The 26,280-nt window shown below is 52.9% G+C and overlaps 7 protein-coding genes across 7 annotated transcripts; 2 read left to right on the top strand and 5 right to left on the bottom strand.

The window, feature by feature from the left end:
- Positions 1-4,498: 4,498 nt before the first annotated feature.
- Positions 4,499-6,707, bottom strand: PHYSODRAFT_294724 (hypothetical protein; the record flags this gene model as incomplete). Its single annotated transcript, XM_009518674.1, has 5 exons — positions 4,499-4,807; positions 4,985-5,339; positions 5,445-5,948; positions 5,999-6,107; positions 6,344-6,707. The coding sequence occupies 5 exons, from the start codon at positions 6,705-6,707 to the stop codon at positions 4,499-4,501; spliced, it is 1,641 nt and encodes a 546-aa protein (XP_009516969.1).
- Positions 6,708-9,516: 2,809 nt separating this feature from the next.
- Positions 9,517-10,005, bottom strand: PHYSODRAFT_475058 (hypothetical protein; the record flags this gene model as incomplete). Its single annotated transcript, XM_009518675.1, has 1 exon — positions 9,517-10,005. The coding sequence occupies one exon, from the start codon at positions 10,003-10,005 to the stop codon at positions 9,517-9,519; it is 489 nt and encodes a 162-aa protein (XP_009516970.1).
- Positions 10,006-17,361: 7,356 nt separating this feature from the next.
- Positions 17,362-17,858, top strand: PHYSODRAFT_323184 (hypothetical protein; the record flags this gene model as incomplete). The annotated part of the gene is made up of 2 exons (XM_009518676.1): positions 17,362-17,724; positions 17,814-17,858. The coding sequence occupies 2 exons, from the start codon at positions 17,362-17,364 to the stop codon at positions 17,856-17,858; spliced, it is 408 nt and encodes a 135-aa protein (XP_009516971.1).
- Positions 17,859-18,298: 440 nt separating this feature from the next.
- PHYSODRAFT_414371 (hypothetical protein) lies at positions 18,299-18,544 on the bottom strand (the record flags this gene model as incomplete). The annotated part of the gene is made up of 1 exon (XM_009518677.1): positions 18,299-18,544. A coding segment is annotated over one exon (246 nt), but the record flags the coding sequence as incomplete, so codon positions are not given.
- Positions 18,545-20,374: 1,830 nt separating this feature from the next.
- On the top strand, positions 20,375-21,748 carry PHYSODRAFT_323186 (hypothetical protein; the record flags this gene model as incomplete). The annotated part of the gene is made up of 4 exons (XM_009518678.1): positions 20,375-20,478; positions 20,556-21,105; positions 21,346-21,683; positions 21,727-21,748. The coding sequence occupies 4 exons, from the start codon at positions 20,375-20,377 to the stop codon at positions 21,746-21,748; spliced, it is 1,014 nt and encodes a 337-aa protein (XP_009516973.1).
- A 168-nt stretch (positions 21,749-21,916) lies between these two features.
- Positions 21,917-23,016, bottom strand: PHYSODRAFT_323187 (hypothetical protein; the record flags this gene model as incomplete). The annotated part of the gene is made up of 2 exons (XM_009518679.1): positions 21,917-22,174; positions 22,975-23,016. The coding sequence occupies 2 exons, from the start codon at positions 23,014-23,016 to the stop codon at positions 21,917-21,919; spliced, it is 300 nt and encodes a 99-aa protein (XP_009516974.1).
- A 368-nt stretch (positions 23,017-23,384) lies between these two features.
- Positions 23,385-25,785, bottom strand: PHYSODRAFT_309925 (hypothetical protein; the record flags this gene model as incomplete). The annotated part of the gene is made up of 5 exons (XM_009518680.1): positions 23,385-24,332; positions 24,413-24,514; positions 24,582-24,753; positions 24,860-25,222; positions 25,628-25,785. The coding sequence occupies 5 exons, from the start codon at positions 25,783-25,785 to the stop codon at positions 23,385-23,387; spliced, it is 1,743 nt and encodes a 580-aa protein (XP_009516975.1).
- Between the last annotated feature and the right edge of the window lie 495 nt (positions 25,786-26,280).

Consider the following 26,280-nt stretch of genomic DNA (forward strand, 5'->3'; position numbering starts at 1 on the left):
CGCGTTATCAAGGCACGGTTCCAGTTCGCCGGTTCGGGAACAGGTACGCGGGGGCAGATCCAACCCCCCGGCGGCAAGAAGCGCGCTTGCAATTCGCGAGCTGTGATGGTGTGAAGCCGAAGACGACGCACGCACTTGGGCCATGGAAAGAAGCGGCGCTGTGTCCAACCCGACGGCGAGCCCGCCGGGGGGATTACTGGAACGAAGAACGGCGCCACAGGGGCGGCCCCCTCTGAGCCACTGGACACGGAACCGGAAGACGAGGAGTTGACATAAGATGGCGAGGACGAACCGCCGCCGTTGGAGTCGCCAGGCCCGCCGGGGTGGGTCGCCGAACAAGTCTGAGACGGTCGTCGGCCTCGCGTGGGAGAACCGGCCGACTGCGAGGGCGACGCAGGGCGACGCGAACGGGTCGACGGAGTGGAGGCAGCCGACCCTGCGGAACGCGCCGAGCCGACAGAGCGATTCGAAGAGTGCGACGCAGAGCGTGAACGCGACGCTGAACGCGAAGCCGAACTCGATGCCGAGGCCGAACGGGAACGCGGACGTAAGGTCGAACGAGGACGCGAACGCGGAGGGTAGCGCGAGCGGGAAGAAGGGCTTCGCAAGCGACAACGTTTTGGCTTAGGAGAGTGCGTCCCAGCATCGCTTTCCGAAGGCTCCGAACCGAAGAGCGACGCGTCTGCACGAGCACGTAGCCGCAGCCACAGCCGTACTCTCCGAAGGGGCGGTGTCAGCTCTCGTAGAAGCCCGTTGACGCCGCCGCCATGGCGAAGAATTCGACGTGGAGGTCGCTGGGCGCCCTGCGCGGCCCGAAGAAGAGTGCCGAGAGCCTGAAGGTCTGGATCCATTGGGTCGAGGCTGACGTGTACCCGACACGGAAGAGGCTGGGGAAGGCAAGGGCGGTGCGCTCCACTTGCGCAGACGACACAGCCAGCCGCTTCGAGGTCCTCGGTGTCGAGTTCGTCGTCGACAACCTCTACGTCAGCGGCACGTACGTCGTCGCGGCGAGCCATGGGCCGGGGAAAACAGCGGAGATACGCGGCAACTGGAGAAGCTTTAGCAGAGCGGGGCACAACGAACGCGGGCGAGTTCTGCGACGACACACCCATCTGGGGGGTGCGCGTGCGTGGCAGCGGGACGGATGTGGAATAGCGCCTCGCGAGATGTCGCGCGCCAGGAAGCGAGTGACGGGAAGTGCCGAGACGAGAGTGATGACAATCGACGAGGCGGATGGAACACGACGCGTCGGGATCGCCGAGGAGGTTGACGGGGTGATGGACCGTGTAACACACGAACTAGCTGCGGAAGCGTAGGTCATCGACACTTCAGCATACATGTGTATCGGTTTTGGGTTCAGTTCCGGGTAAGTTTCGATGTACAGTAAAAAGTGTAATTAGTCTGGATGCCTATTTAGTCTGGACGCTCAATTAGTCTGGTCCATACTATTAGCGTCCTCGAACGTCATGGTCACCAATCCAGACTAATTATGTCGTAAGATTCAGTCAGCTCAAACGTGGATAAACTGTTGATGATTCAGCCATGAATCGATCCGGTTTGACCGGAAGTGATAAAATTTGATTTAAAAGCGATACTATCAGGGCCAAACGTAAGTTAAACTCCTCTTCCAAAAGTTTGGACACATTTAGTCTGGATGCGTATTTAGTCTAGGTGAGCAATTAGTTTGGATAGCTCGAGTCCAGACTAAAAGCGTTCTGATCTTTTCAAAATCGCCGCCGCAATTAGCCTGGTCCAGACTAATTACACTTTTTACTGTACCAATCTATCAATACGTGTACCAGCTGTGTTAACTTTAAACGGGGTGGTGTTCGCGATATAATCGTCTCCAGCAGCCATACCTATCGTAAATGCTGCTATCCCAGTAAAAAAAAGGTTTTATTGAATAGGACGGGAAATCGATGTGGCAACTACATGCAACGTGTCGGGATGATCAAGATGGTGATGATGGTGATCAACTCCTGTGCTCCTTCACTGCAACAAGACAATCGTCTCATATCCATCAGCCGTACCAAAAATGCAATAGCACTTTGAGAAATCGCGCTCAAAAAAGATCGTGAGTTTCTTGGGTATATCATCCGGTCCTTGTAGAAACGGAAATCGAAAACTGCGTAGTCTTTGGCGGCGAGGGGGGCATACTTTCCATTTTCCGCAAACCGGTTAATATGTTCTTTGATCTTGCTGCCTTTCACGAGTAACTCGATGGCCCAGCGTATGTCTCCATCGAGATAAAAGTCAACTTCGCCACGAATACTCTGAACGGTATCCGACTGGCCCGACTCACCACTAGTACTTCCCACTTGGTCATCATGAAATATTTCCGAGAGCTCCAGGCAAATGGAAACTGACTGGTACGAGACCTTCCATAAACAAATGCTGAAAGGTAGCTTCCTTTTGGGAATTTATCGCCAATTGTCGATCCACGAAGACGAGATTGAGACAAATTGCTAACCACCACGTGGATCATCTTCGAGCGATGTCAGAGATGGAGGCACAGGACTATCTTTTGGGAACAGCCGCCGTAAGAAAAGTCGTTTTGCTAGTGGGGATGCGGAAACCACCATGCTGTTGTGATGAGTAATGATGCCGGCTTGCTGCAAGCTGACAAGGCACTGCCTCTCCTTATCGCTCCACAGGCTATCTTCGGAATCATTGTCGTCTAGTAGGCACTTGATTAAAAATGCTGCGACCGGCGGTGGGGGTATCACATGGCTCGCATCAGCACTATTGAAGCAAAAACCACAAACGTAAAATGACGTTGGAGGGCAGACGGATGTTGTGAGCAGTGTTTAGCTTGTTTGCGGGTGGTACTTGAAGTAGTTACAACCGCTTGTGGCTTCGAAGTATTCTTGAGCATCTAGTGCTTCTTGCAGTCTCGGTTGGATGGGTCTTCACATCCGGGCTTTCCTCCACCATTACCGGGGCTACCACCATTGTAACCATCTTGCGCTTCTGCTCGGACGTTCTGGGCGGCGAAGACTTGGGCCACACAGAGGGCGGCAACGACGACGGCGATCACAGCTTGGATAATTTTCATGGTTCTTGGTTGCGGGGAAGCTTGGTCGAACGTTGACAAATTGGAGAATGAGGACTTCCTGGCAGCTTACGTATCTTGCCCTGCGATTAAATTACAGTACATGTATTATACATGTTGTGGAGCATGGTAAAATCCTGCCATTGTCCCATCACAGCCGGGTAGTCTCGGCAAGCGATTCTCTTGCCTTCCACTTGAGATCAATACATTTGCCCTAAGCGCGCCTGCGAACGTAAAATATGACGGTGCCGAGAACGACTTCCAGATGTGCCGCCATAATCGCTTCCCGCAAAAGTTTACGATGTCGGGAACTCCTGGATGTGTCGCCACAATCAGAAAATGACGAGGCTTCCCAGTAAACCTAAATGTCCACGCCACACATGCACACTAGCTCTTGCCTTTGCTGAATTCGTTATGCCGTATACATTCAGACAACGAACGCTAAAATCCGCTTCATTGGAAAAAAGTCCAACTTGATTCCCCCCCCCTCAGTGCTATCTTAAATTAATACTTGGTGCAATTAGGGAACTGTCTGCTCTCCAAGATGATATAGTATTGATCTACAGTAGTAACCAAGCAAACAAAGAACTTGAATGACATAATTGTTCTTCATGGTGTCGGTAAGTTATTAACATAGGAGACAATACTTGCACGAGAGTTTATAAAACACTACTGTAGCTACTTTTTTATTTAGTTTAAAAAAAGTATGTGAGAATGATAATGGATCGACACCTGGTGCCACTTGCTTGTCCAACGAACAGGCCCAGTTTTTAATTAAAGTTTCGTTTCTGCGATCAAGCCCAGAAATGGAATGAATTAAGTAATCGTCGATTCGGGCCACTTAAGAATTTTTGGGTCGAGAACTGGTTCAAACCATCTTCGAGGCCTAGCATAAATTGGAGACGCTATTTTTAAAGAATAATACCAGTAAGGCGATCTATTACACATACTTTCATAATTTTCTTGAGCAAGTGTGTACGTATCATACTGGTCACCAAGTGGCCAAGCATGGCTTTCAACGTGCGTGGCTACTCCGTTTGAACTTCTGAAAGTCTTTCACCCCCAGCTTGGCGGAACGGCACACTGCACGAGCTCCGCGACTACGATGTGACTTCAGGCGCAACTTTATTACAGAGCTAGCAGGCTACGATTTCAACTTATAATTCTCAATCAGTTGTCTGTCTATCTATCTGTCAATCCGAGCGCTGATATGATTGAGGAAGATCCAAGGTTTCATGTGATGTCATCCGCTAGGCGGGGAAGCTACGAATGTAGCGCGAATGTCGTTCGATGTCATCCAAAAACCTTTCCAAATCGACCGTTCTTCGAACTGCGAATATTTGTTTTCTGCAACGCGCCCAAGCACGCGCTGACTTGTCAAGAAATCTCAACCGTACGCAAAGTATTCGTCTGCGCCACTGATCACGTCAACGCCCCACTAGCTCCTTACATCTGATAAAACAATGTCACCGACTGGATCACTCGAGCGGCAGCAAACGCTAAAACAAGTGACACAACGTGTGGATCTAGTCGCTGAAAAATACTGTGCCTGTCACCTTCATTGGCTCGGACGTAGGCCACACTGAGGACGCAAGCTTTGAAGGCAGATCGACCGGGGCCGGGGGAAGGACCTGGCCGTGGAATTGCCGAAAGCGCTTTTTCCACGGCTTGAGGGCACTTGGTGGCACGGTAAGCTCCAGCGTCCTCAACGTTGTATTGTTCTTGAGCGCTACCCAAAGCGCTTCGAGCGTCGAGCTACTCACAGCGTTTGTATTCCTTTGTGGTCGCGATGGTTAGGTGCAGCAAAGACTCGGCCAAATAACTTGATGGATCCCCGAGAAGTTCTGCAAACGCCACTCCGTGGTCCACTCCGAATTCGCTGATATTTATCAACTCCAGTGATGTAATAGCAGGTGTATTATGTCCACTCACGGCTTGAAAGTGCTCGTATGTCGTGATGAGGCGCTTCAAATCAACGCTGAAACATAAGCAAATGTACAGACTCGTCAACTTTGGACACGACTTCAGTATGGCTGTCATCGTCATCCATTCGTCCATCATGAAGAAGTTGAGACTGCGTAAGGACCATCCGATCTGACTTAGTAGTTTTGCGCAAACTGACAGCGAGTTGATCGATTTGCGTCCTACTTCGCCGCTCCCCGCTCCAGAAACTACCACATCTTCTTGTAACACCACAGCCTCTCGTGGAACTTGACATTTACCATATCCGGGAAGTGTCACGTTAACCAAGCCACCTTGGCCATCCGGGTTGGTTGCCATCAGCGCTCTGTTTATACCAGCCGGAATCGGAATAAAATTCGCAGTAATTATCTTGTTCGAGCTTTCCATTTCACCACCAAAACACAAGAGGGTGCGTTCACGCAACAGTCACCCCACCGGCGAGGTTTTGTCTGAGCCACACCAACGCGTTTTCTCGCTGACGGCAGTCGCAATTTCCTCCAGATCAGCCGTCTTCAAAACCGAGCAGTACAGATCCAAGCCGTGAATGGACGGGTGCGAGGTGCAACTGGCTGTACGCGGGAACAAGAGTGTCTCAGCTAACAGCCTCATCTGGTCGCAGCACGGTTTTTCTTGATACCACATAGGACCTGACCGACATAGCTCTAGGTTTCCAATCGGTGTTCGAGCCACGGGAAACGTGGAGCACAGCGCTTCAAAATGCCAGTCCTGGTCACATATGAACTGAAACGTGTCGATCGACAGAATCTTCAGCGAGGGGTCTTGCGGCCCTGAGAAAATGCCAGAGAAGAAGTTTGCGAGGGCTTTTGAGGAAATCGGCATTTCATAGGCGGCGTACACGTCCAATCTGCCAATCGGGCCTCCACTTTCAAGCACTTGAAGCAGGCTCTCCACACAAACCTCCGTGAGGTTTAACCTCGAAATATTCAGTGAAATTGACTCCAACCGGTACGTGAACATGCTCACGCAGCTTCAGAAGTGGGGGCAACTTGCTGCGTACAGTGGCTGTTCATCCGGTCGATCAGCTCTCGCAGCTCCTGCATATAGGCGACGAGCTCGTTGTCGCCCACTTTATCTAGGTCGACATCAATGGCAACCGGGATCTCCACACATCGCAGAACACTTCGTGAATTTCTTGTCATGCATCATCAAAATTCGTCGTCTCGCGTCTAGAAATTCCGGACTGGGCTGGTAGTTCGAAGTGTGCGAAAGGAAAAAAGCTTTCCAGTCTCCAATTGGTGTCAGCGTGCGGAGATATCCGTAGCCCACGTCCATTCCAAATTTCACATTCGAAGTGAAATTCTCCCTCACTGGGAAGGGTAGGGATCTCCGCCCAATCATCGTCGTAGGCGTATCTGGCATCGATGATGCCAACGACGACGACGAATTCGTCATCGTTGGCAGCGTAGAGGGCCTCTTCGTTGCTGAACCTCAGGGACAACTTGTCCAGCAGAATCTTCGGCCACGCACGCTTGCTAACTGCGTGTACTAGCACCAGCAGCTCCAGAGCCTCTCGCGTGTGCCAGTCGCTGCTCTCGTATCGTTTTGGCTCGTCGGGAACGCGCCCCGCTGCTCCGTACAGGTAGCATCGGTATCGATGATTATTCGGGGGTAGTCTGAATTGACCATGAGGCGCTCCTTGAGCTGCGCGAACCAGGGCGACAAGAAGCCCCATTCATCCAAGTCAGGGGGCAACAGTCGAAGTCGTTTAAATCGTCGGTCGTCGTCCATGTCGCTTCGACCAGGAAAATTGAGGAATGGCGAGGAAATTCAGTGGGCGGATGTAATGAATCACGGGCGTTCTATTTTTTATATTTTTCTTAAGAAAAAAATATTTTGTACTTGAAGTATTTGTTCAACATGCCCGAGCTAACGATATGAGTCATTCCAGAGTTTTCACCAGCGTTAAAAAAAGTTAAATGACGTAGAAAATCGCTAGGGATATGCGAGTAAATCAATCACGTTGCCTTGGAAGCCTCGCAAGTAACCAATTGATCTGCGACGTCGCTGATCTGCTTGCTGAGCTGAAATTTCTTAGATGCTGTTGAATGCCTGGACCGATCGAGTCACGCGAGTGGCTGCGATCTCGAAAATACGACTCAGCACCTGCTGGTCGAGACGCTGAATCGCACTGTCTTCGTTGTTTTTACTCTACTTAGCAGTGCAATCTTGCGCTCAAGCGGTATCGGGTGAGGAGGTAGCACCTGCCCCGTGAACTGGTGGAATCGCTCTCTCCACTGGTCGGTAAAGTTCCGCTCCGACACCACCAGCTTCAACTTCTCGAGCGTTGTGTTCCGGTTGAGCGATCTCCACAGCGTACCCAGCATCTGAGTAGTGTATGGTCTTGTCCAGCTATTGCTCGAAATCGTTAGCTACTTCAAGTGTCGTCCCAGGCGTGTTGTCGGATCACCGAGCTGTTCTGCCAGCAAGCTGCCGTCACCCTCTCCAAAATTGCGGAAGCGGCGAAACTTGAGACTAGTGAGTATTGGCAGCTGTGCATCACCGAGGCTGTCGTACATAGTTGCAAACCAATCCAGATTGATGTCACGGTCGCTCCGAAGAGTGAGGCTTGTCAAGTTGGGGCATGCCATCAAGATGGTCGGTAGCACGGCATGCGCATCGCTCTCGCTTCCGTAAAACTGCCACGAAAATATCAACGAAAGCTCCTGAAGAGACCAGCCAATCCTGTGAAACAACTGCCCAACACCATCCGAGCGCGCTTGAAGGCAAAGAGTAAGGGAAGTCAAAGGAGCTTCCGGTTGATATGCCGCTTTCTCCTTGGCTCCAACAGCAGCCAGTTGGGGTACTTGACAGATTCCAAACTCTGGGATCACCACATTCGTGTTGGTGGGGAAGCAGGTTACGTCGCTTGCAGCCAACTTGTGAGGCCGGACGCAGCACATCCCGCACTTGCAGGACCGAACGTGCAAAAACGCCTCAGCAAGCGATTTCCAGTACCTCAAACGATCTCCTTCGTCTTCGACGAAATTCCCCCCAGACAGGTAGACCGTTCCAATCTGTAGTGGTGACGCTGCGAGGGCCGAAAACAGCGCTTGAAGTTGCCACGCCTCTGCTGAGAAAGGTTGAATGCTGAGTTTGTCGATTATACCTTGACCGTGGTTATTCGCCGGGCGTAGTAATGCTTCAGCTAGCAGCTTTGCGAAAATCTCGCGAGTTTCCTTTTCACTTTCGTTGCCACTTGTCTCGTGGCGCCAGGCATAATTCAATCGAAATCCAAGGGAAGCGAGATGGAGTACTTGTTCTCGTACCAGCTGCAGCAAAGACACCAACTCACTCAATCTCGGCCTTCCAAGAAACATCGAGATCCTTGCCGCACGCCCTTCACCACCTGAGGCAACCCGAATATCCATCACTTCAATCACGCGTGATGCTTTGAAAACAGAGATCGGAACGTCATCCAAATGCACTGACAGCGACTCCACGCGGAACACAAAGGTGCTCGCGCATTCTTCAACACTTCGGGCCTTCTCTGAACTTGAGTCAACCTGTTGGATGCCGCGATTCATACTCTCCAAGAGATCACGCACTTCAACAAGCTCCTTGCTGAAGTTATCGTTGGATCTGTATGCGTCAAACTTGAACCGAAGTGACAGCGGGATTTCCACTGCTCTCTCCACCCACGGCTGCCTCTTATAGTCGTCCGACTGCATATCAAAGATTCGCGCTTTGGCCTTCACATACTCCTCACTGGGAACGTAGTGCGGCGAATTCGTCAGGAGTAGCCACTTCCAGTCTAGCAAAGCTCGGTAGTAAAACTCAAACAGGAAACGCGGTGACTTGAACGCTGGCGGCTCCTTCTGGCCACGGAATAGATACGTTTCGTCGTCGTCTTCTTCGTTGTCGGCCAGAATGTCCTCGATGTTTTCGTCGTAAGGGAAAGTTTCGCGGTCTCCTTCCGTCGTGCCTTCGTCGTCGCTGCCGTCATCGTCGTCGCTGTCGCCAGCGGAATAGAGGAAATTCTCCTCGCCCAACTTGCAATTTTCAAGTAAAAGTTTCTGCCACGCCTTCTTGTCCACGTGCGCCACGAGCGTCAGCAGCTCCAGCGCCTCCCGCGCCCGTCGAAGCTCCTCGTCGGACCCACGTCCCCCCACACCCCGGCAGTAAATGTAATCGCCAGACCGACAGGCGGCCGCGTAGAGCTTCGCACCAAGGCGAGAGGAAGTCGTAGGTGGGCTTGGGGGCGGTAGTGCGGCGGCACGACAGCCGAGCGAACTTCCGCTGCGGCCCAGCAGCGTCCATCTTTGCTGCTTGAAGCGAATCTCAGTGAAGTGAAAGTTCTATTTTGTGTGGAGCACTAGAAAAAATGAGTCAAATGAGTCATTACAATAAGAAATATGCTTACCGTACAAAAAATATAGCCCAGCTTGTGTTATTATTCTTTCTTACGTTACGTAAGGTTTTGGTGTATATATTCGGCTACCTTAGTTTAAGGAATATACAATTAATTTTTTTTTCGAGCAAACTTACTGCGACTGATAGTACAGAGCACGTCGTCTTTCGTCGTAGGTGGCGTAGTGTTCTGGGGCACTCCGAGTTGCTTGCATATCGAATGACGACGGTCGCGTGAGGCTGCTGGGCTGCTGGAAACCCTGAACTCCCATCAAACCGACAGTGGTAGAGGTTGGCTGCTGCTGCTCCATATCGGAAAGCGCCTCAGGACAGGACGAAAAGTCGAAGGCGTTGAAGCCGATGTACATCTCGGTGCCGGCCGCCTTGGGCCAGTTGCCGTCTTCGTAGCCGTAACGAGAGTGTGTTGTTTGCTCCTGCTTGCGCCGCCAATTGGCGGGAATCTTGCGGGTGCGTCCATTCTCGACCTCCAGACTTCCAGCGTTGCTCTGCTTCTGCTGTTGCTGTCCACGACAGAGTTGACGTTGGCGCAGGCGGAACTGCTCAATCGCAGCGGATGCGCTGCTGAACTGAGCGTTGCTTGGCAAGATCGAGGGCTGGTACATGCTGGTTAAAGTGTCCGAGTGGCTTCCAATTGGGGAATGGGAGACTGATTAGAGTCTGCAACTCATTACATGTAGGTCGCCGAATCTTATCCCAAGATAACTTCCTGCCTCCATGTGGTCCGGTCGTCGCGCTGATTGGCGAGGTGGTCCGACACGTACAGCTCCTTCCGCTAATCAGAGCCCCCAGCGGCTCAACGTCAACTTGAACTGCTTCGTCGCGTGTTCCGAGATAAAGGTACAATGTGACGAGTGAAACACGCTGTGCCTGTTGAAAACAAACCGATGCTTGCAGCTCGTTCGTGACAGAGGTCGCTGGTTGTCCTGCGTGAACAATTAGGACCAGCGTATTGGCAGCATCAAAACTTCGGGTTGTTTTCTGGGAACTGTGACGATGAACTCCGTACATGTACCTACCGGTGGGTGGCATCTTTTGTATAGTTCTTCAGGAGCGTCAATAGTTATTAACAGAACGATAATAAATAAGCAGATCCACTCCCAATACTATAATATAGTAATAGAGACCGCGTCAAACAAAATGATGCTTACGAACCATTTGGAGTTTTCGAGATAATCGCGTTTGAAGTTGATCAATCAAATTTTGTACCTAACCGGACATCAGAAATTGTAAAGTGAAACTCACGCGTAGAAAGCGGAAACCACTCCAATTCACTTGCTTTTAGCACGAGCTTTCCGATAATGTACAGCACAAAAAGATCGTAGAAAAATTGAGGTCACACGCCCCATATAAAATCCGGGATTTCGGGGTCCGAAAAAGGAGATATATTTTTTAGACCAGTGTCACTCCTCGATTTCTCAACATTTTCAAGTGCTCAATAGCTTAAAAGACGTTTTATGCGGTTAAATCGTGATTCGTACTTAGATTCGTAAGCATCATTTCGTTTGACGCGGTCTCTGTATTATACATATTATGTATACATGAAGCAAAATTTAACTTCGTTTATTTTCGGCCAGAGGAAGTATGTTAGATAAATATTTTATACTGGGATCGGAAGCAACGTTAGTGCTGCTATCGCAGACCAAACAGGATTATATCCGTGGTACGTCAAGTCAAAAGGTGACCCCTCTTGACACCTAGCTGGTACATTGTCCTGAAACCGGTGTGGCCCCGGTGCCGCACTGGGCCCTCCAAAAGCGTGGTCAGTAACATATATCGAATAGTAGGAGTGAAGTAAAGTGAATGATTGAAGCGGACGAACTGCTGCAGAAGCATACAAAGGTAAACATTTTCATTTTCTACAAGCTACTAACAGATCTCGAGCAAGGTTCGTTTTATCACTGTGTATAAGCACTACCTACAGTTTTGAGGTGAATTACCGGGCAGACGCTGCGGCTGCGAAGCCGGCGCAGGAGATGCCCGTGGTTCGTAAAAAAAAAAACTCATAATAATAGAAAGCGATTATACCAAAAACCTCCTATCCCAGCCTTCGCGGAGCCCTAGTCTCTTACGGTACCATAAAGTTTTTTTATGCTAAGCTTACGGTAAACAACAAAGGATGTTAGAGCAAAAATACGGGGATATTTTGAGTTTAGGAAAACCGTTGATCCTAGTAACTACTGTACAGTAAGTGTAAGGTTTTGGTGTGCTTGTTGTGTTGCGAGTAAAATGGAAACTGAATTGATGTCTTTGTCTGTTTGCTGCTATCCATCTACCCGAGGGCGCCCTCATGGCGCTCGGTCCTAAACATGAAGTGGTTGGCTGAGGCGTGCCGGAGCAGGAGCTTTCGCAACCGGTGAGTATGCAGACGACGACTTGGGCTCTCTGCGTGCGGACTCAACTGATGATGTGGTGGTGATCATTACACTCCCCCGACTTGAGCGAGTCCCGGCACCTTGAACGTTGAAGTCGCCGAAGCTGAAGTTGGTAGTACCGTAGACCCTCGATGTAAGGTATAGTATCGTGAAAACTCTGTTCAAGAGAATTCCACTAGGCCCGTGCCACTCGATTGCGTTGGCGAAGATCTTTTAGCAGCGCTTGCCAGTGGCTGACGTGTTTGATGTCGCGCTCGCGTTCCCACGTGTTCTCGTGCCACTTGACCAAGTACTCAGGTTGGCGGTTGAAGATGCGCTTCTTGATCAGAGCTTCGACAACGTGTAGTGGCTCGCCATCGTCGTCGAAAATCACGGGAGTCGACTTCGGGATCACACGGCCGACGAAGCGATCAGGGTTGCTGTTGTATACCTTGACCTTGTCGATGTTGAAGCGTGGGCTGATGTGCTTCAAGTTGGCCGGTAGATCCAGCAGCGCGACGTTGCCGTGAAGTTCCAGGATCTGGTACGGACCGATGAAGCGCGGGATGAACTTCCGTGAGCGAAGCGTCGTTTCCGCGGTGGCGTGCGAGATGTTCAGGTCCTGCGTCGACAGCAAGGCTAGATCACCGACCTTGAATGGGTTTGCTGCACGACGCCGGTCGTAGAACTTCTTTTGAGCCTCTTGCGCATCCAACAGATTCTTCCAAGCACGTTCGATCACCTCTTGACGATGCTGAACAAATCGAGACGCGTAATCCACACGAGACCTCGCCACCGGCTGATCGCTCTCCACACTACCCAATGGGTTCTTAGGGTGACGACCGGTGTCGACGAAGAAGGGCGACAGCTTCGACGAGCTGGACACCAGTCATACTCAATCATGGGCAGGTGCTCATTCCAGTCGTTGCCATGGTACGAAACAGAGCATCGCAACGAGTCCTCGAGAGTCCGATTCTGACGCTCAGTTTGGCCATCGGCCTGCGCTCGGTGGGCAGTCGTCATCGCTGTCTTGATCTTCATCAGCTGTACCAGTGCTTTCCAGAACTTCGACGTGAACTTCGGGTCCCGGTCGGAGATGATGGTCGATGGGATACCATAGTACCGGATGACGTTGTTGAAGAACAGCTTGGCAATGTCTTCCGCAGTCGCCGTGGTGTGCGTCGGGATGTAGACTGGACGCTTTGACAACTTGTCCACCACGACCATGATCGCATCAAAGCCGTCGGACACAGGCAAATGCGTGATGAAGTCAGTCGAGACAACATCCCAACACGCAGCGGGCAACGGGATCGGCTGAAGCTTTTCTGCTGTTCGTCCGGTGCTTGACTTATACCTCATGCATGACTCGCAACTCTGAACGTAGGCTTTGATGTCCAGATCCATGCTCGGCCAGAAGTACCACTGTGCCGCAGCAAGCTGAGTGCGACGGATGCCTGGGTGCACCATGATCGCCACATCATGCGCATTGTGAATGACATCGAGCCGAAGTTTCCGGTTGTTTGGCACACAGAGGCGGCGTAGGCTGTTGTTGCTCTTCAAATAGATCAACCCACGAATGATTTCGTACTCTTCCGACGGGCGACCGGACTTCCACAGCGGCTTGAAGACTGAATCTTTGCTGTATGCCTTCTGAAACGCCCGCTTCGTTTGGTTATCCAGTTGGAGTGAGCTTATCACCGTGCTGTCCTCCATCGATGCTGCGTTCAATCTCATACGCCACTGTGCCGTGCCTACACCATGTGCCCTTGCGGCTGGCTGTTCGACGGCAAGCATCACGGCTTGATCGCGAGTCGGTATGCTTTGGAGCTTCTCCGTAGCCTTGGTACGACGCGATGCCGCGGCGCGAATGTTCGTGCATGTCGGCGATGTCAAACACGCCGTACACACTGCCAGCGGCTCGGGTTCGGTTTCACCAGCCTCCGGTTCCTCCCTCGGACTTGAAGAAGCATCAGGGGGGCGCAATAACGCGTCGGTAACGACATTCAAAGCGCCTGGACGATGATGCAGCGTGAACTGGAAGGACGCAAAAAAGTCCAGCCAGCGAGCCAGGCGACCAGACAGGCGGGGATGCTGTATAAACCACTTGCACGCCGAGTTGTCCGTGTACACTTCAAACGAGACTCCATGGAGGTAATCGCGCCAACGGGTGAGCGCTTGTTTGATCGCAAAGAGTTCCTTCTCGTGAACAGGCCAGTTCAGCTCATGCGGACCAAGCTTCTTGCTGAAAAATGCCACGGGGAGATCATTGCCGCCATGCAGCTGAAAGAGGACTCCACCAATGCACGCGTGACTAGCATCCGTTGTCACAATGAACGGCTTGTCGAAGTCTGGCAGACGTAGTACCGGTGCGTGCTGGAGCGCAAGCTTGATGGCATTGAAAGCCTGGCGCTGACCGTCATCCCATACCCGCGCCACATCTTTCTTGACCAAAGAGCTCAGCGGAAGTACCAGTGTCGCAAACTGATGGATGAAGCGACGATAATATCCGGCGAGGCCCAAGAAGCGCTGTAGATCTTTGATGTTGCTAGGCTCTGTCCACTCGACGATGGCTCGAGTTTTGCGAGCGTCCACGTGCAAGCCATCAGCTGAGATGGTGTGGCCAAGGAAGTCGACCGAAGCTTGACCGAAGTCGCACTTGTCCGGACGAGGGTAAAGCTTGTGAGCCCGATGGATTTCACAGACTTGCCGTAAGTGCTCGACGTGATCGGCCATCGACCGCGAGAAGATGTAGATGTCGTCCAGATAAACGACCACGAACAGTAGATGGCTCAGCAGCTTGCGCATCAGGCACGTCCACGTGCCCGGCATGCTGGCCAGGCCCATAGGCGCCACGTTCCAATGATATATCTCATGGTTTGTCCTGAATGCCGTGTACTGCTTGGACGTCGGAGACATACGCATCTGGTGGTATCCACTGGCGAGGTCGAGAATCGAGAAGATCACTGCTCCCACCATCCGATCAAAGAGCTGCTCGATGTGCGGCAGCGGTATCTTGGCAAGCTCTGAGGCCGCATTCACCAAGCGATAGTCAATGACCCATCGAATGGGCATGTGCGGATTGTTCGAATGTAGCCACTCCAAGCGTGATGGGAATTTGCCAGTCGCGGGATCCTTTTTGGGCACGCCAAAGATGTTTGATACCCATGGAGAGTCCGACACTTCGATCCAGTTCTTCTTCAGCAGCTCTGCCACAAAGATGTCCAATGCCTCCTGCTCAACCTTCGAGAGACGGAAGGGGGCGCGATTGCTGGGCGTCGCACCTGGTTTCAAGACCACTTCGTGCTCGATTGAGCGGCTCGGTGGTAATCCAGGCGGCAACTCTGACGGAAAGACATCTGCGAACTCGTCAAGTACTGCTTGAAGCTGCGACGGCACCGACATCACCTTGGGCGACGTCTTCACCGTGACGTTATACAGTTCGGCGTACTCGTCGGCCTTCACCTTTGTCTCAAAATCTGCCGCCGAGAGGACACACAACGACGATGCCTCCGTGTCGTCATCGCCTTCGTTGTCAAAGATGCGTGGCAATGGCTGACATTCTAGCGCTGTTATCGAGCTTGGCCCCAAAGGCATACTGAAGTAGCCTGCCTTTACACGAGTGTCAAGCTGCTGCCGCAGATTCGGGGGCAGGGGGTGCTGAAGGAACTCAGGTTTCACTTCCACTGAAGCCACTGACGGTCCCGCTACCTCGAGACTGTCGTTCACCGAACTGAAATCATGCACTAAGCGCTTGTTGGGGAACCGCATCACTCCGGTTTGCCAGTCGATAACCGGGTTGAACTGCACCAGCCATGGAAGCCCGAGGATCACGTCTTGATTTGTCGACACTTCCCACTCAATGAGGGAAACTCCGTTGAAGTCTCTGCCAGCAAAGCTGATAGTCTCCAAACATTGTTGCGCCGTACGGGCCGGCGTTGTCGTACCGTCAAAGCGCTCCGCCGTGACCTTGGTGGACTCAACGCAGTTTTGGGCGAGGCCAGGGCGCACAATGTTGCGCTCTGCACCGCTGTTGATCAAGAGTCGCACTGCCCGCCCGTTCATCGCCCCCTCGAATCGCAACAGTTCACGATTGGGTGACGGCTCGGTGGCGATGGACACCATGTTCAACTGCAAGCTGTCAATGACCTCGACGTGGTCGTCACGGCTGTCTACGTAGTCGTCTTCGTCTTCGTCGGATACGTCGTCTTCGACAATGCGGCGGAACGAGCCCTGGTTAGCGCGGAATGACCCGTGCCCTTGTGGAGGACGAGATACACCCCGGGGGTTGTTGCGCGCTGGCCTCTTTGGACACGTGGCCAGGCGATGCCCGGGTTCCTTGCAGTAGAAGCACAGATTACTGCGCAGACACTCGTCGCGAGAAACGAAGCGCGAGCTTCCAATCTCCATCGGTGTCGGCTCCTCGATGCGATGAAACGACTGTTGAAGGCGTTGGCCACCTTGACCTCCGCGGATCGCATGGGTTCGACGCGATCCTACAGCGTGCGTTCGGTCGTACATCAGTGCAAATGAAATCACGTCCGACGTGTTTCGGAACTGGCGCAGCTTGACCTCTTGCCTGATCTCTACGACCAACCCCTTCTGAAAATGCATGACCTTGTCGATATCGCTCATGTCCTCTACCTTGCAGATGATGTGCCGGAAGGCCGACACGTAATCTTCGAGGCAAGCGAAGTTGTTCTGGCGTAGGCGTAGGAGCTGGTCGCGCAGGTGCTCTTGGCGATCGGGGGTCGTAAACTCGCTGGTCAGCAGCTCCTCGAACTGCGAGACCGAGTGCAGGAAGTTCCCGTCGTGGGAGACGTACTCGCGGTACCACGCTGCTGCTGGCCCCTTCAAGTTCGCCACCAAGAGTGACAGGGGGCGCTACTGCGGTGAGTCGGCGCCGTACCTGGTGTTCTTCGACTCAAAGTAGAGTTTGGCACTGAAGAGGTAGTCCACGACGTCGTCGTCCTTGGTGCCGGAGAACTTCGGCATGGAGATGCCCTCGGCACGGTACTCGCGCGTGTCTTGAGAAGTAGAGTCGGGCGACGGTGGTTGCTGCTGTTGCTGTTGCAGTGTCGCCGCCATCTGGTGCTGCAGCTCCGCTGTCTGCGCCATGAACTGCTGTTGCTCGCGCATCATTGCCGCGCGCGAGGCGAACATCTGCTGTACGCTGTCCGCGTGCTGCATCGCTGCTTCATCCATGTTTGCGCCTACGCTAGCCGCGTCGTCAATAGATGGCTGGGGCGCGCAAGCTCCTCAGCCAAATCAATGAAAGTTTGAAGTCGCAGGCACTCCCTGGAGCGCTGCTTCCGACAATATCTGTAAGCCCCAACGAAGTCACAGAAGCTCGACCTGGAGCTCTGTTTCTGACAAGTACCAACCACTTGCTCCAGTGTCCCGAAGGAAGCAACTGGTGCAATTCCGTCCGGCGCTAGCTCGAGCCCACCTCGGAGCACAAAGACTCCTACTACTAAACTCGTAACGGCCACCGACGCAGATGTTACACTCGGCTGCGTACTGTTTGCAAGTGACAGCCGAGGCGACAAGCGGAAGGTCGAGGTGGGTGTCGCGTATGGACACGCGGGAGTGATTGGGCTAAATGCACCAATGAGATGTCGACACGAAGTGACGTGTGACAATGCGCGTCGCCACTCCTCCCCCAGAAAGAAAAGGAGCGAGCCCGGCGAAAATGGAGGTCCCGTCGGCGACGAGCGGAACGAAGCTGCGGACGAGGCAACGCACGCGGCGCACCCGGAGAAGCTGAACGGCGAGAGGTACAGGTGCGGCGCACCGAAGAACGTAGGCGAGGAAGACGGCGTGCGTAACGGCAACGCGGGATGGACTAGGCTGGACGGCGTGAACACTAGCGACGCGTGGCAGGACTGGACTGGATCTGGAACTGGAACTCGAACGGAGACTGGAACTGGAACTGGATGGAAGCGCGCGCTGGAGGCGCAAGTGCTACCAAGTGTAAGGTTCTGGTTGTGCTTGTTGTGTTGCGAGTAAAATGGAAACTGAATTGATGTCTTTGTCTGTTTGCTGCTATCCATCTACCCGAGGGCGCCCTCATGGCGCTCGGTCCTAAACATGAAGTGGTTGGCTGAGGCGTGCCGGAGCAGGAGCTTGCGCAACCGGTGAGTATGCAGACGACGACTTGGGCTCTCTGCGTGCGGACTCAACTGATGATGTGGTTGTGTTCTGCGCTTGCACGTGCAGATCATTACAGTAAGAGCAATTGCTACCGCGCTTAATACTGCCTCGCCGTTGCGCTTCAAATGTAGTATGGCTAACAGGAGTCGCCCACATGAACGAATCCATACTAGGTAGCTGGTATTGAGGCTCCGGAACTTCCCACTTTCATATGCCAGTACAGTTGAAATCTGTGAGCGCCATCACTGGCCTAGTCTTGTTTTGACATCTCTCTTCACCCTCCATCCTCCGGTAGTGCCCCAGCAGCGACATATCTGCCTCTTTCCCATTGTCAAACTCGTCCACACCACTGTGTTGATGGCACTGTTGATCCGAATCGCCCCCCCATGAAGAAGGCTTCGGGGCACGTTGAGAAGTCGAAGGCGTTGTAGCCCATGTGCATCTCCGTGCCGGCGGGCAGGGGCCAGTTGCCGTCGTCGTGCGATTTATTGTGCTCCTGCTTGCGGCTCCAATTCGCTGAGATTTTGCGCCTTCGGCCTTCGTGCTCGTCCAAACTGGCTGCTCTGGAGCTTCGGACCGAGTGATCTTGTCGCTGGTTGATGGGATGCATACGCCGTTGACGAGCGCGGAGCCGCTCCACATACGAGATGTCTTTGGCGACATTGGAGTCGTGACGGGGTAGCTCGGGTGAGAGGAGACGGATAATGGCGACCATGAACTCGAAGCTGGTGATTGGCGACGTTTATGCAGAGCGCGTTCGATTCGGAAATGAAGTGAGGGACTGTCCTCCATAGACCATTGACCATCTCTGAGCTGGTTCCCACCCATAGTCATACTTTCGACGCGCGTTGACGGGAATCGGAACTCCGGCCACTACTTGCATTAAGTGTGAGGCACGCGCTAGTCGCCAGCGATGCCGGTGGTAAGCTTCCAACGTGGACGTCCGAGTGGTGCGTATTGGCCGCAGGAAAGCTGCAGCACTGACCCCATTACGTGAGTATCAAAGGTGTTCAGTAGTGAAGAGCACCGGCGTTGTTCGCATCAGCTACTGTACTTGTAACTGGTGTTGTGCCTTGGCTGCGAGTGGAACTGCGATATGCGTGACCAGCTTCCCGGCCGCGGTTGACTTCGTGACGAACGAGTGGCGAGGAATCAGTGGACTCTGAACCAAAGCGACAGAGCAGGATGAGTGCGCTGGTCACGGTTGCGTCACTTTTAACTTGTTATAACCTCAAAAAAATCACCGGTAAAATCTATCGCGATGAATCTGTCCCATTCCTCATCCGAACTCTATTTTGTGGGCAGTCACGGGACAGATTTTTTCCGGTAAGCTTAATTGCTCGATCCTGGATAAATGGTGATGCGAAATTTAAGCGAAAGCAGCGGTGAATTATGTAGAGTGGGTCGCTTCAGCTACAGCTACAGCTCGCAGGGCTTATTCGGTAAGGTTTTAAACAGGTCTTATGCAGGTCTGGTCCTGTTTTGGTCCTACGACATCTAAACGAGACCGAATGGGAAATAAGTATGATTTCACCGGTGGTCTCGTTTGGATGCCGAGACCCAAATGGTATCACTACGAAACACGCTAATTTTAGGCCCTCTTTACTTTGATATATAACATCGTGATATTTAGTAGTAGTAGTAGATGATATAGCTTAGTATTTTGGGGCTAGTTGACTTAGAGTACTGCTGGGGATTATAATTTGGCTCACAACATGTCTGAAATTTGGTACATGTCCGTGTGGTAGACGATTATTGCATAACAACAATGGAAACGGTGTACTAAAGGTAGAATTGGTCAATATAGGATAATTTCTAGATCAATGTATCTTCCTCGTACGTTTAGTATCGAGGACCTTTAAGTTTACGAAGCTATTACTATCGTTTGAACAGGCAGTTGAAAAAGGTTATGTAAAGGCAACGACGACAAATGGATGGGCTAGCCACCCCTTTAGCGGCGCCCGGTAAAGCGGTAGTCGCCATTTGATCAGAGCTGGCCCCTTCATCCAATGTTTGTTATATTCAAATCACCGTTACTTTGCTGAGAGTACTAAGTGTACCGGACTGAAGACTGGATCTCAAAATCTCGATCTAAATCGTAGTTTGGGTCATTCCAAGTTTAGACTTACAGATGTGGTCTATGTAACAGGGTGCTACCCTTAGAACATCCCAAGATTTTTAATATTATTGCATGATGGAACTATTCCATCAAAACTCGCCTTGTTGTCTATTTCAAATCTTTAGACTATTTATTCCCAACATCATGAGATTGTCCAGGGTTGGGAAGTTGTATATCGACACTGAAAAGACAAAAACGGAAAACTTTTAGACTGGTAACAAAAACTTTTGCTGCTGTTGGGCTTTGCTCTAACGGTTTGAATTTGTGTTCATTCGGATTTTTTCTGACAACCCACCAGCTCTTCGCCTTCGCCGCCTCCACCCTGCAACCCCTGCTCTGCGTCAAATCGTGATGCCAACCACCACCGCATCAACTCCGACCTCTTCAAGCCACCGCAGCGACGGTGAATTCGACCAGCAGTGGGAATTTGGCTTCAATTCGGATCGTGGAGGAGCGTCGGCGAGCGACAGTGATGCTGACAGCGATGCTGGCTATCTCTCTCCTGTTATGGGGATCGAGAACCCTGATTCAGCAGTGATGACGACAGCGATGATGAAGACTCGCCGACTGGGACTCCCCCGCGAGATATTGAAGTTGACGATGACTCGGTCTCCAGCGGTGGCTCAAGCGTGTCCACTCAAGGGGATGTGACCAGGCTGCCCGGCGGACTTGTTCTCGGTTCTTCCCGCTATGACATGGACGACAGCGAAGCCAGCAGCAGTTTGGACGACTCTGACGCATACGACCCTGAAATGGAGACTGTTAGCAGTGAGGACGAAGGCGACGAGCTCGCAGTTCAACCTTCTGCGTCAGGGCGTCAAGGGCATGCGGGAATCGACCTCGTCGCGACAGCGCATCGCACCGTCATCCAACTCAACGGCCGTCAGTACACGAAAGCCCGAGAGTCCTCGCGCAAGATTTCCTTGCGGTGCAGCTCTTACCGACGTACTCCGGGGTGCAAAGGGAAAGTCGACTACAGTTTTGCGCGAGATGTGTTCTACAATTTTACGCCACACACTTGTGAAGGGACGGGCCAAGCTCCAAGCCGATACGTTGACGTCACCGAGGAAATGAAGGCCGAGGTTGATCGATTGTCGATTGTCGATTCTGCACCTTTCACACACGGCGCAACAGATTTGTTTGGCGGTCCGCGAGCAGTTTTTCGTCAGAGACGACAGCGCGGTTGTTCAAGGACTGACACGACATCAAGTCCGGCAACGTGTGTACCGCACGAGACGTGTTCATTTCGGTGGAAACGTGCATGGAATAGTCGAGGTTGCGCCGCAGAGCCTGGTTCAACGGACTACATTGATTTTTTCCAGTTCCACCACGTCTTTATGGAGGGCGAGCGGCTACAGCGTGTGCTGGGTTGGGCGGACCCTCGACTGCTGGAGTTACTTCGGTATCCGGGCTCGCAGATGTTCGTCGACGGAACTTTCCGGTGCGTCCCGAGGTCGTTCTACCAGTGTGTCGTGTTGATGGTGAGCGACGCAGCAAGTGGCGTGTTCGTGCCTTGCGTTTACGCTCTTACGACTGGCAAAACCCATCAACTATACCAAAAGTTGATGCGGTTCATGGATGACGGCACGGGTAGTCGCCTTCAACCTGGGAGTGTCGTCTGCGACTTCGAGGCAGCGCTGATCGATTCAGTGACGGACCTGTTTCCGCGCGCCAGGGTCATCGGATGCTTGTTTCACTTCAAGCAAGCGACCCGACGACGCATGATGAAGTTGTGTATCCGACCACACTCGAGCATCTCCGCTTTCGTATCGACAATCGACACATTATCGCGGCGGTACGTGCAACTGCTTGGCGATATCTCTAATCGCAGAGCTGTTGCCCCAGCTCACGGGGAGATCGAGTTGCCAGTTGTGGTCGACTTGACATCGCGTGTTAACGCTGCGCGTCGTGAAGCCAGTAGGTCGTCGAACTCACGAACCAGTCGCGCTGGTCGTGCTGCTTCAACTCGCGGTGGCCGTATAGCTTCAACTCGCGGTGGTCGTACAGCTTCAACTCGCGGTGGTCGTACAGCTTCAACTCGCGGTGGTCGTAAAGCTTCAACTCGCGGTGGCAGGGGTGATCATGGAGGTCTAGCATCGATGCGTTCCCAGGAAGCCCAAGTGGATAGACCAAGTCGGACGGCCCGGGCAGCTAGAGTCAGGCGATGTACAAGCCGGGTTACCCGCAGCATGACTGACAATTAACGGTTGACAGCAGGTTGAAGGCCCTGATACGGTTTGCTTTTTATGCAATTTCCCCTCCAATACATAATACATCTAATTTCCGTTTACCTATACAATTATAGAGTTTTTTAAAAACCCTGTTTTGTTAGGATTCTCTAACAACACCAGGGAGCTTGCATGCTCAATAGCCCGTAATGACACGCACTACACACGGTTCCTCTTGTACGAAACAGGACAATATATGATATTCATGCCAACGTCTACTTCTTCCTTTACATGCGCACGCTCTTCAATGTTCGCGCCAGCCGTGGGTCATCTTTGGCAGCCTCCGCTTTGCTCTGTAGCCTCCGGCACTGCCGCTCCATTCCTGCCGCTTTCATCGGTAGTTCCGTCGTAGCCTCTGTCCCTTCTTCTGTAATCTCCGGTGTAACCTCATCACGCGGAGAGCTTCTTCTGTAGCATCCGTCGTAGCATCAACCGCTTCTTCTGTAGTCTCCGGTGTAGCCACACCATGAGAACGCTTCTTCTGTAGCCTCTTGAGTAGCCACTGCATCAGCTACAATATAGCGGTAGACCCGGCTGTAGTCGGCTTCGTAGGAACCGATGAGGTTGTGCGCTGACTCCGCAATCGATCTGCCAATCGGGCCACACGCGAGAGCTCATAGCGTCGTCTGGGTCGGATCACCAGGTCTGGTAATCAACATCGCAACGTAGAATCAATATACCACTAGTACAATGTTACAGAGCAAAGTACACGCACTCGCTTACCTGTAGATCACAATGGCGCTCATCATGATCGTCTTCGGCCATGGTCCTTGGCCACTTGGGCGCGCTCGACGGGCCCCAACAAAGCTTGCATTGCGACGTCTTGAACAGCGCAGTTTCGGAATGAAGGAAAGTACGAGTGGCTGACACGCGGCGGTTTTAGGCTTCCACCCGAATTTTCAAACCTGTTGGTGGTTTGTACTCGTCCGTCTATTACGCGGAATAAACCCCGTTTATCTTCCCATCGCTAATCTAACAGGAAGATGTGCACAATACCGGCTATACAAACATCCATATGCGAAGTTCGAAAGAGAGGACAAGTTTGCTGGATATTATGTCCTGTGACAATGCTTATTCTGTAGGATACAGAATACGGGGTTAGAGGGGATAAGACATGTTTAAAAATCTTCCGCTTATTCGTTGTCACAAATGCCGTGGAAGCCGAGGTGTACGCCGCTCTCAATGTCACTCAGCGTGGACTGGAGCCCGATAAATCTCATGGCCACAGCCGACAACCCAATCGTTGCCGCCAACGTGTACACCATGATCGACTCTCGCCTGTACTTCTTCACAAAGTACCCGACGCACTTCAAACCACAAAATCCGCCGACAAAGCCAACGAACGCCAACCACGCCATGAAGTCGAACTGGAACTCGCCCGGGAACTGGCCGTTGATAGCGAACTGCAGAGTCGTCGACGAAGCTGTGAAAAGGATCATAAAACTCGCAGTCGCGGATTGAACCGCAGGCAAGACGCCGGCTTCGAGCATGATGGGGCCCTTGACCATGCCCCCACCAATACCCAGCAGACCAGCAGCCACTCCAGCAATTGTGCACACCGCAGGGAATACCAATGTGCGTCGTTTAACCCAGTGCATATCGCCCTCCACAAAGAAATAGCCGCTGACCACCTTCAAACGGTTCGTCAGACGAAGACGGTAGCCGACGTACAGTGAGATCCCCACTAGGATCGATAGTGGCATGAGCGTGAGCACCCAGTAGTCCGACGAATTACATCCCACGCCTATAGCGCTGGGAGCGCCGTGGCCGCCACGGAGAATCGACTGCACCAAAATGATGAACCAGGACACTACTAGTGGCCAAATGTACTCGAACGGCAGCACTCTTCCCTCCCGACGCTCGATGGTGCCGCGTCGCTGGGCCTTCTTATCGTCGTCCGACGGGAATGTACCAAAACGACGATTGTCACCCACGAGAGGATCCAAGCCGATTGCCTTACGCGCAATAAGTGGAGGCAACGAACTGAAGTCCTCTTCGTCTTCCTCTCGAACCAGACGAGCTTTCCGCGCCCTCCGGGTTTTCTCGAGCCAGTGGCGTGCAGCAACTTCGACGTCGAACCGCTGAAACGAGGCAACCGGCAGCCAGCATTTAGTGAGCAGGGCCACTTAGAACACTATAAAATGCTGTAAGTTAGACGTACCCGATAGATTGACCACGTCCGGCCTCGGCCACGACCATTGGGGCCGCCTATAAGCGTCGATTTGACGAGCGCGTGCTGCAGCTTTGACTCTTTGTCTTGAATCTGATGAAGATTCCAGTTTTAGGGGATTAGCGTCCAAAGCTGAGTAATTCCGTCGAAAAGTACCCGCCTTGTTGCCTTTCAGGACCGTATTGTACGTGATAAACGACATCAGCGTCACTAGCAACACCAGAATGAGCCAATTGGGGGAAATGTGGTTCAGCATCACCCCGAAAACCGTGCCAACCAGTGTCATGGGCTCCATGAGCGCCACCAGCGCAAAATCAATGAGCGGACGGTTCCTGTTCACTGTTCCAAGCCCCATAAACCCAGTTATGAGAAAGGCGCCACAACTCAAAGACTATCAGAAACGTACGTGGATGCTTCCGGCGGACGTTGACGGCGTACATGGCCACCGCGCTGCCGAAAATCGTCACCTTTGACAGCGGGATGGCGTGCTTGGGGTTCAGTCCAGCGAAGATGTACATGGGGACGAGCAACCCACCGCCTCCAATACCCCCGCCCGCGCCCAGCGCAGTACACGAGAAGGCGATCAGCGTCGTGAGCAGGTCGTTGAACGTGAACGGGGCGAAGAGGTTCTTCTCCACGCAGTAGGCGGCCGCCACGGGCTCGCCGGATGACGAAAGCCCGTACTGAGTCTCCATCTCGCCCGTGCCCTCGTTCAGCACCTCCACCACTTGACAGCGGTTGGCCATGTCGCCAGCGTAGTCTCCGCAGTCGTGCGCGGTAGGGCGGCAGTACTCGCATGACCTACAGTGATGACGGCCGTTAGAGCAGGGGTAGAGTGACTGTATACGCAGGTAGTTCGTTCGGTAAAACCCGGTTGGGATCATATAGGGCACAGATCAGAGAATGGATCGGTTTTCAAAACTAATTTTTGTATTGAAAACATATGTTTCGGCAGTGAGCGGTTGTGAGGAGCGTAGCCATAGCAAACGCGCGCGGGGTGCCCGCGAAGCAGGGCCGCGCGGTATTTGCGGAGGCGGGCCCAGCGACGAGCATTCCAGCGAACGGACCCGTTGCCGCAACTCGGAGTTAGTTTTCTTTTTGCGGGGGTCTAGGGGTGCAACCCCCAGAACACCTTTTAGCACGTCAGATCCAATCTCAGATCTGTACCGTATATGACCCCAACTGGAGGTTACCGTTCGTTCTTACCCCTCGATGCAGGCGAGCGCCGGCACGTAGCCGCAGTCGGAGCGTTTGGTGCACGCCGCGCCGACAATGTCCACGAACGGTGCGGGCCGAGGGTCCGTCTCCGTCAAGGCGGCGGTCGCACCCAGCAGCAGCAGTAGAAGCACTAGAGCGAGCCTCATGCTACCGAATGAAGGTGGGGCTCCTCGTGCGGCGCTGAAGGGAAAAGAACAAGTGACGCGTGACGCTCATGGGGCGGCCACGGGTGGAGGAAGGACGCCGTGGGATGCGGCTTCAGCCTTGTGACACGGGTGTTTGATCTACTGTACTGTAGAACGGAAGGAGGTCCACCGGATCAGCTAAGGGCTCACGTGGGTGAGCATTCATGCAGCACCGGTGCGGACGGCGCTCTCCAAGTTGGAGTCCAACACCGGCGGCCTGCATGCCGTACGATGCGGGCTCGTGCGTCTTCCTTCCTGGCCCTGTCTTTGGCAGGCCTTCAGACTGTCCTCCAAGGTGACGAACAAGTTTTATGGTCACAGTTTCGAGCGTGACTGCCGGTCAAGAAGCCATGCCATCGGCTTATACTGCGTGAATGTGGTCGTCAGGGTGCTAAAGCATGATAGCCAAGTCCCACTTCGACACTGGCGCCAGTCCCGACGATCGCCTCTGGTCTC

This window comes from Phytophthora sojae (genome assembly GCF_000149755.1).
Source record: "Phytophthora sojae unplaced genomic scaffold PHYSOscaffold_1, whole genome shotgun sequence".
Lineage (NCBI taxonomy): Eukaryota > Oomycota > Peronosporomycetes > Peronosporales > Peronosporaceae > Phytophthora > Phytophthora sojae.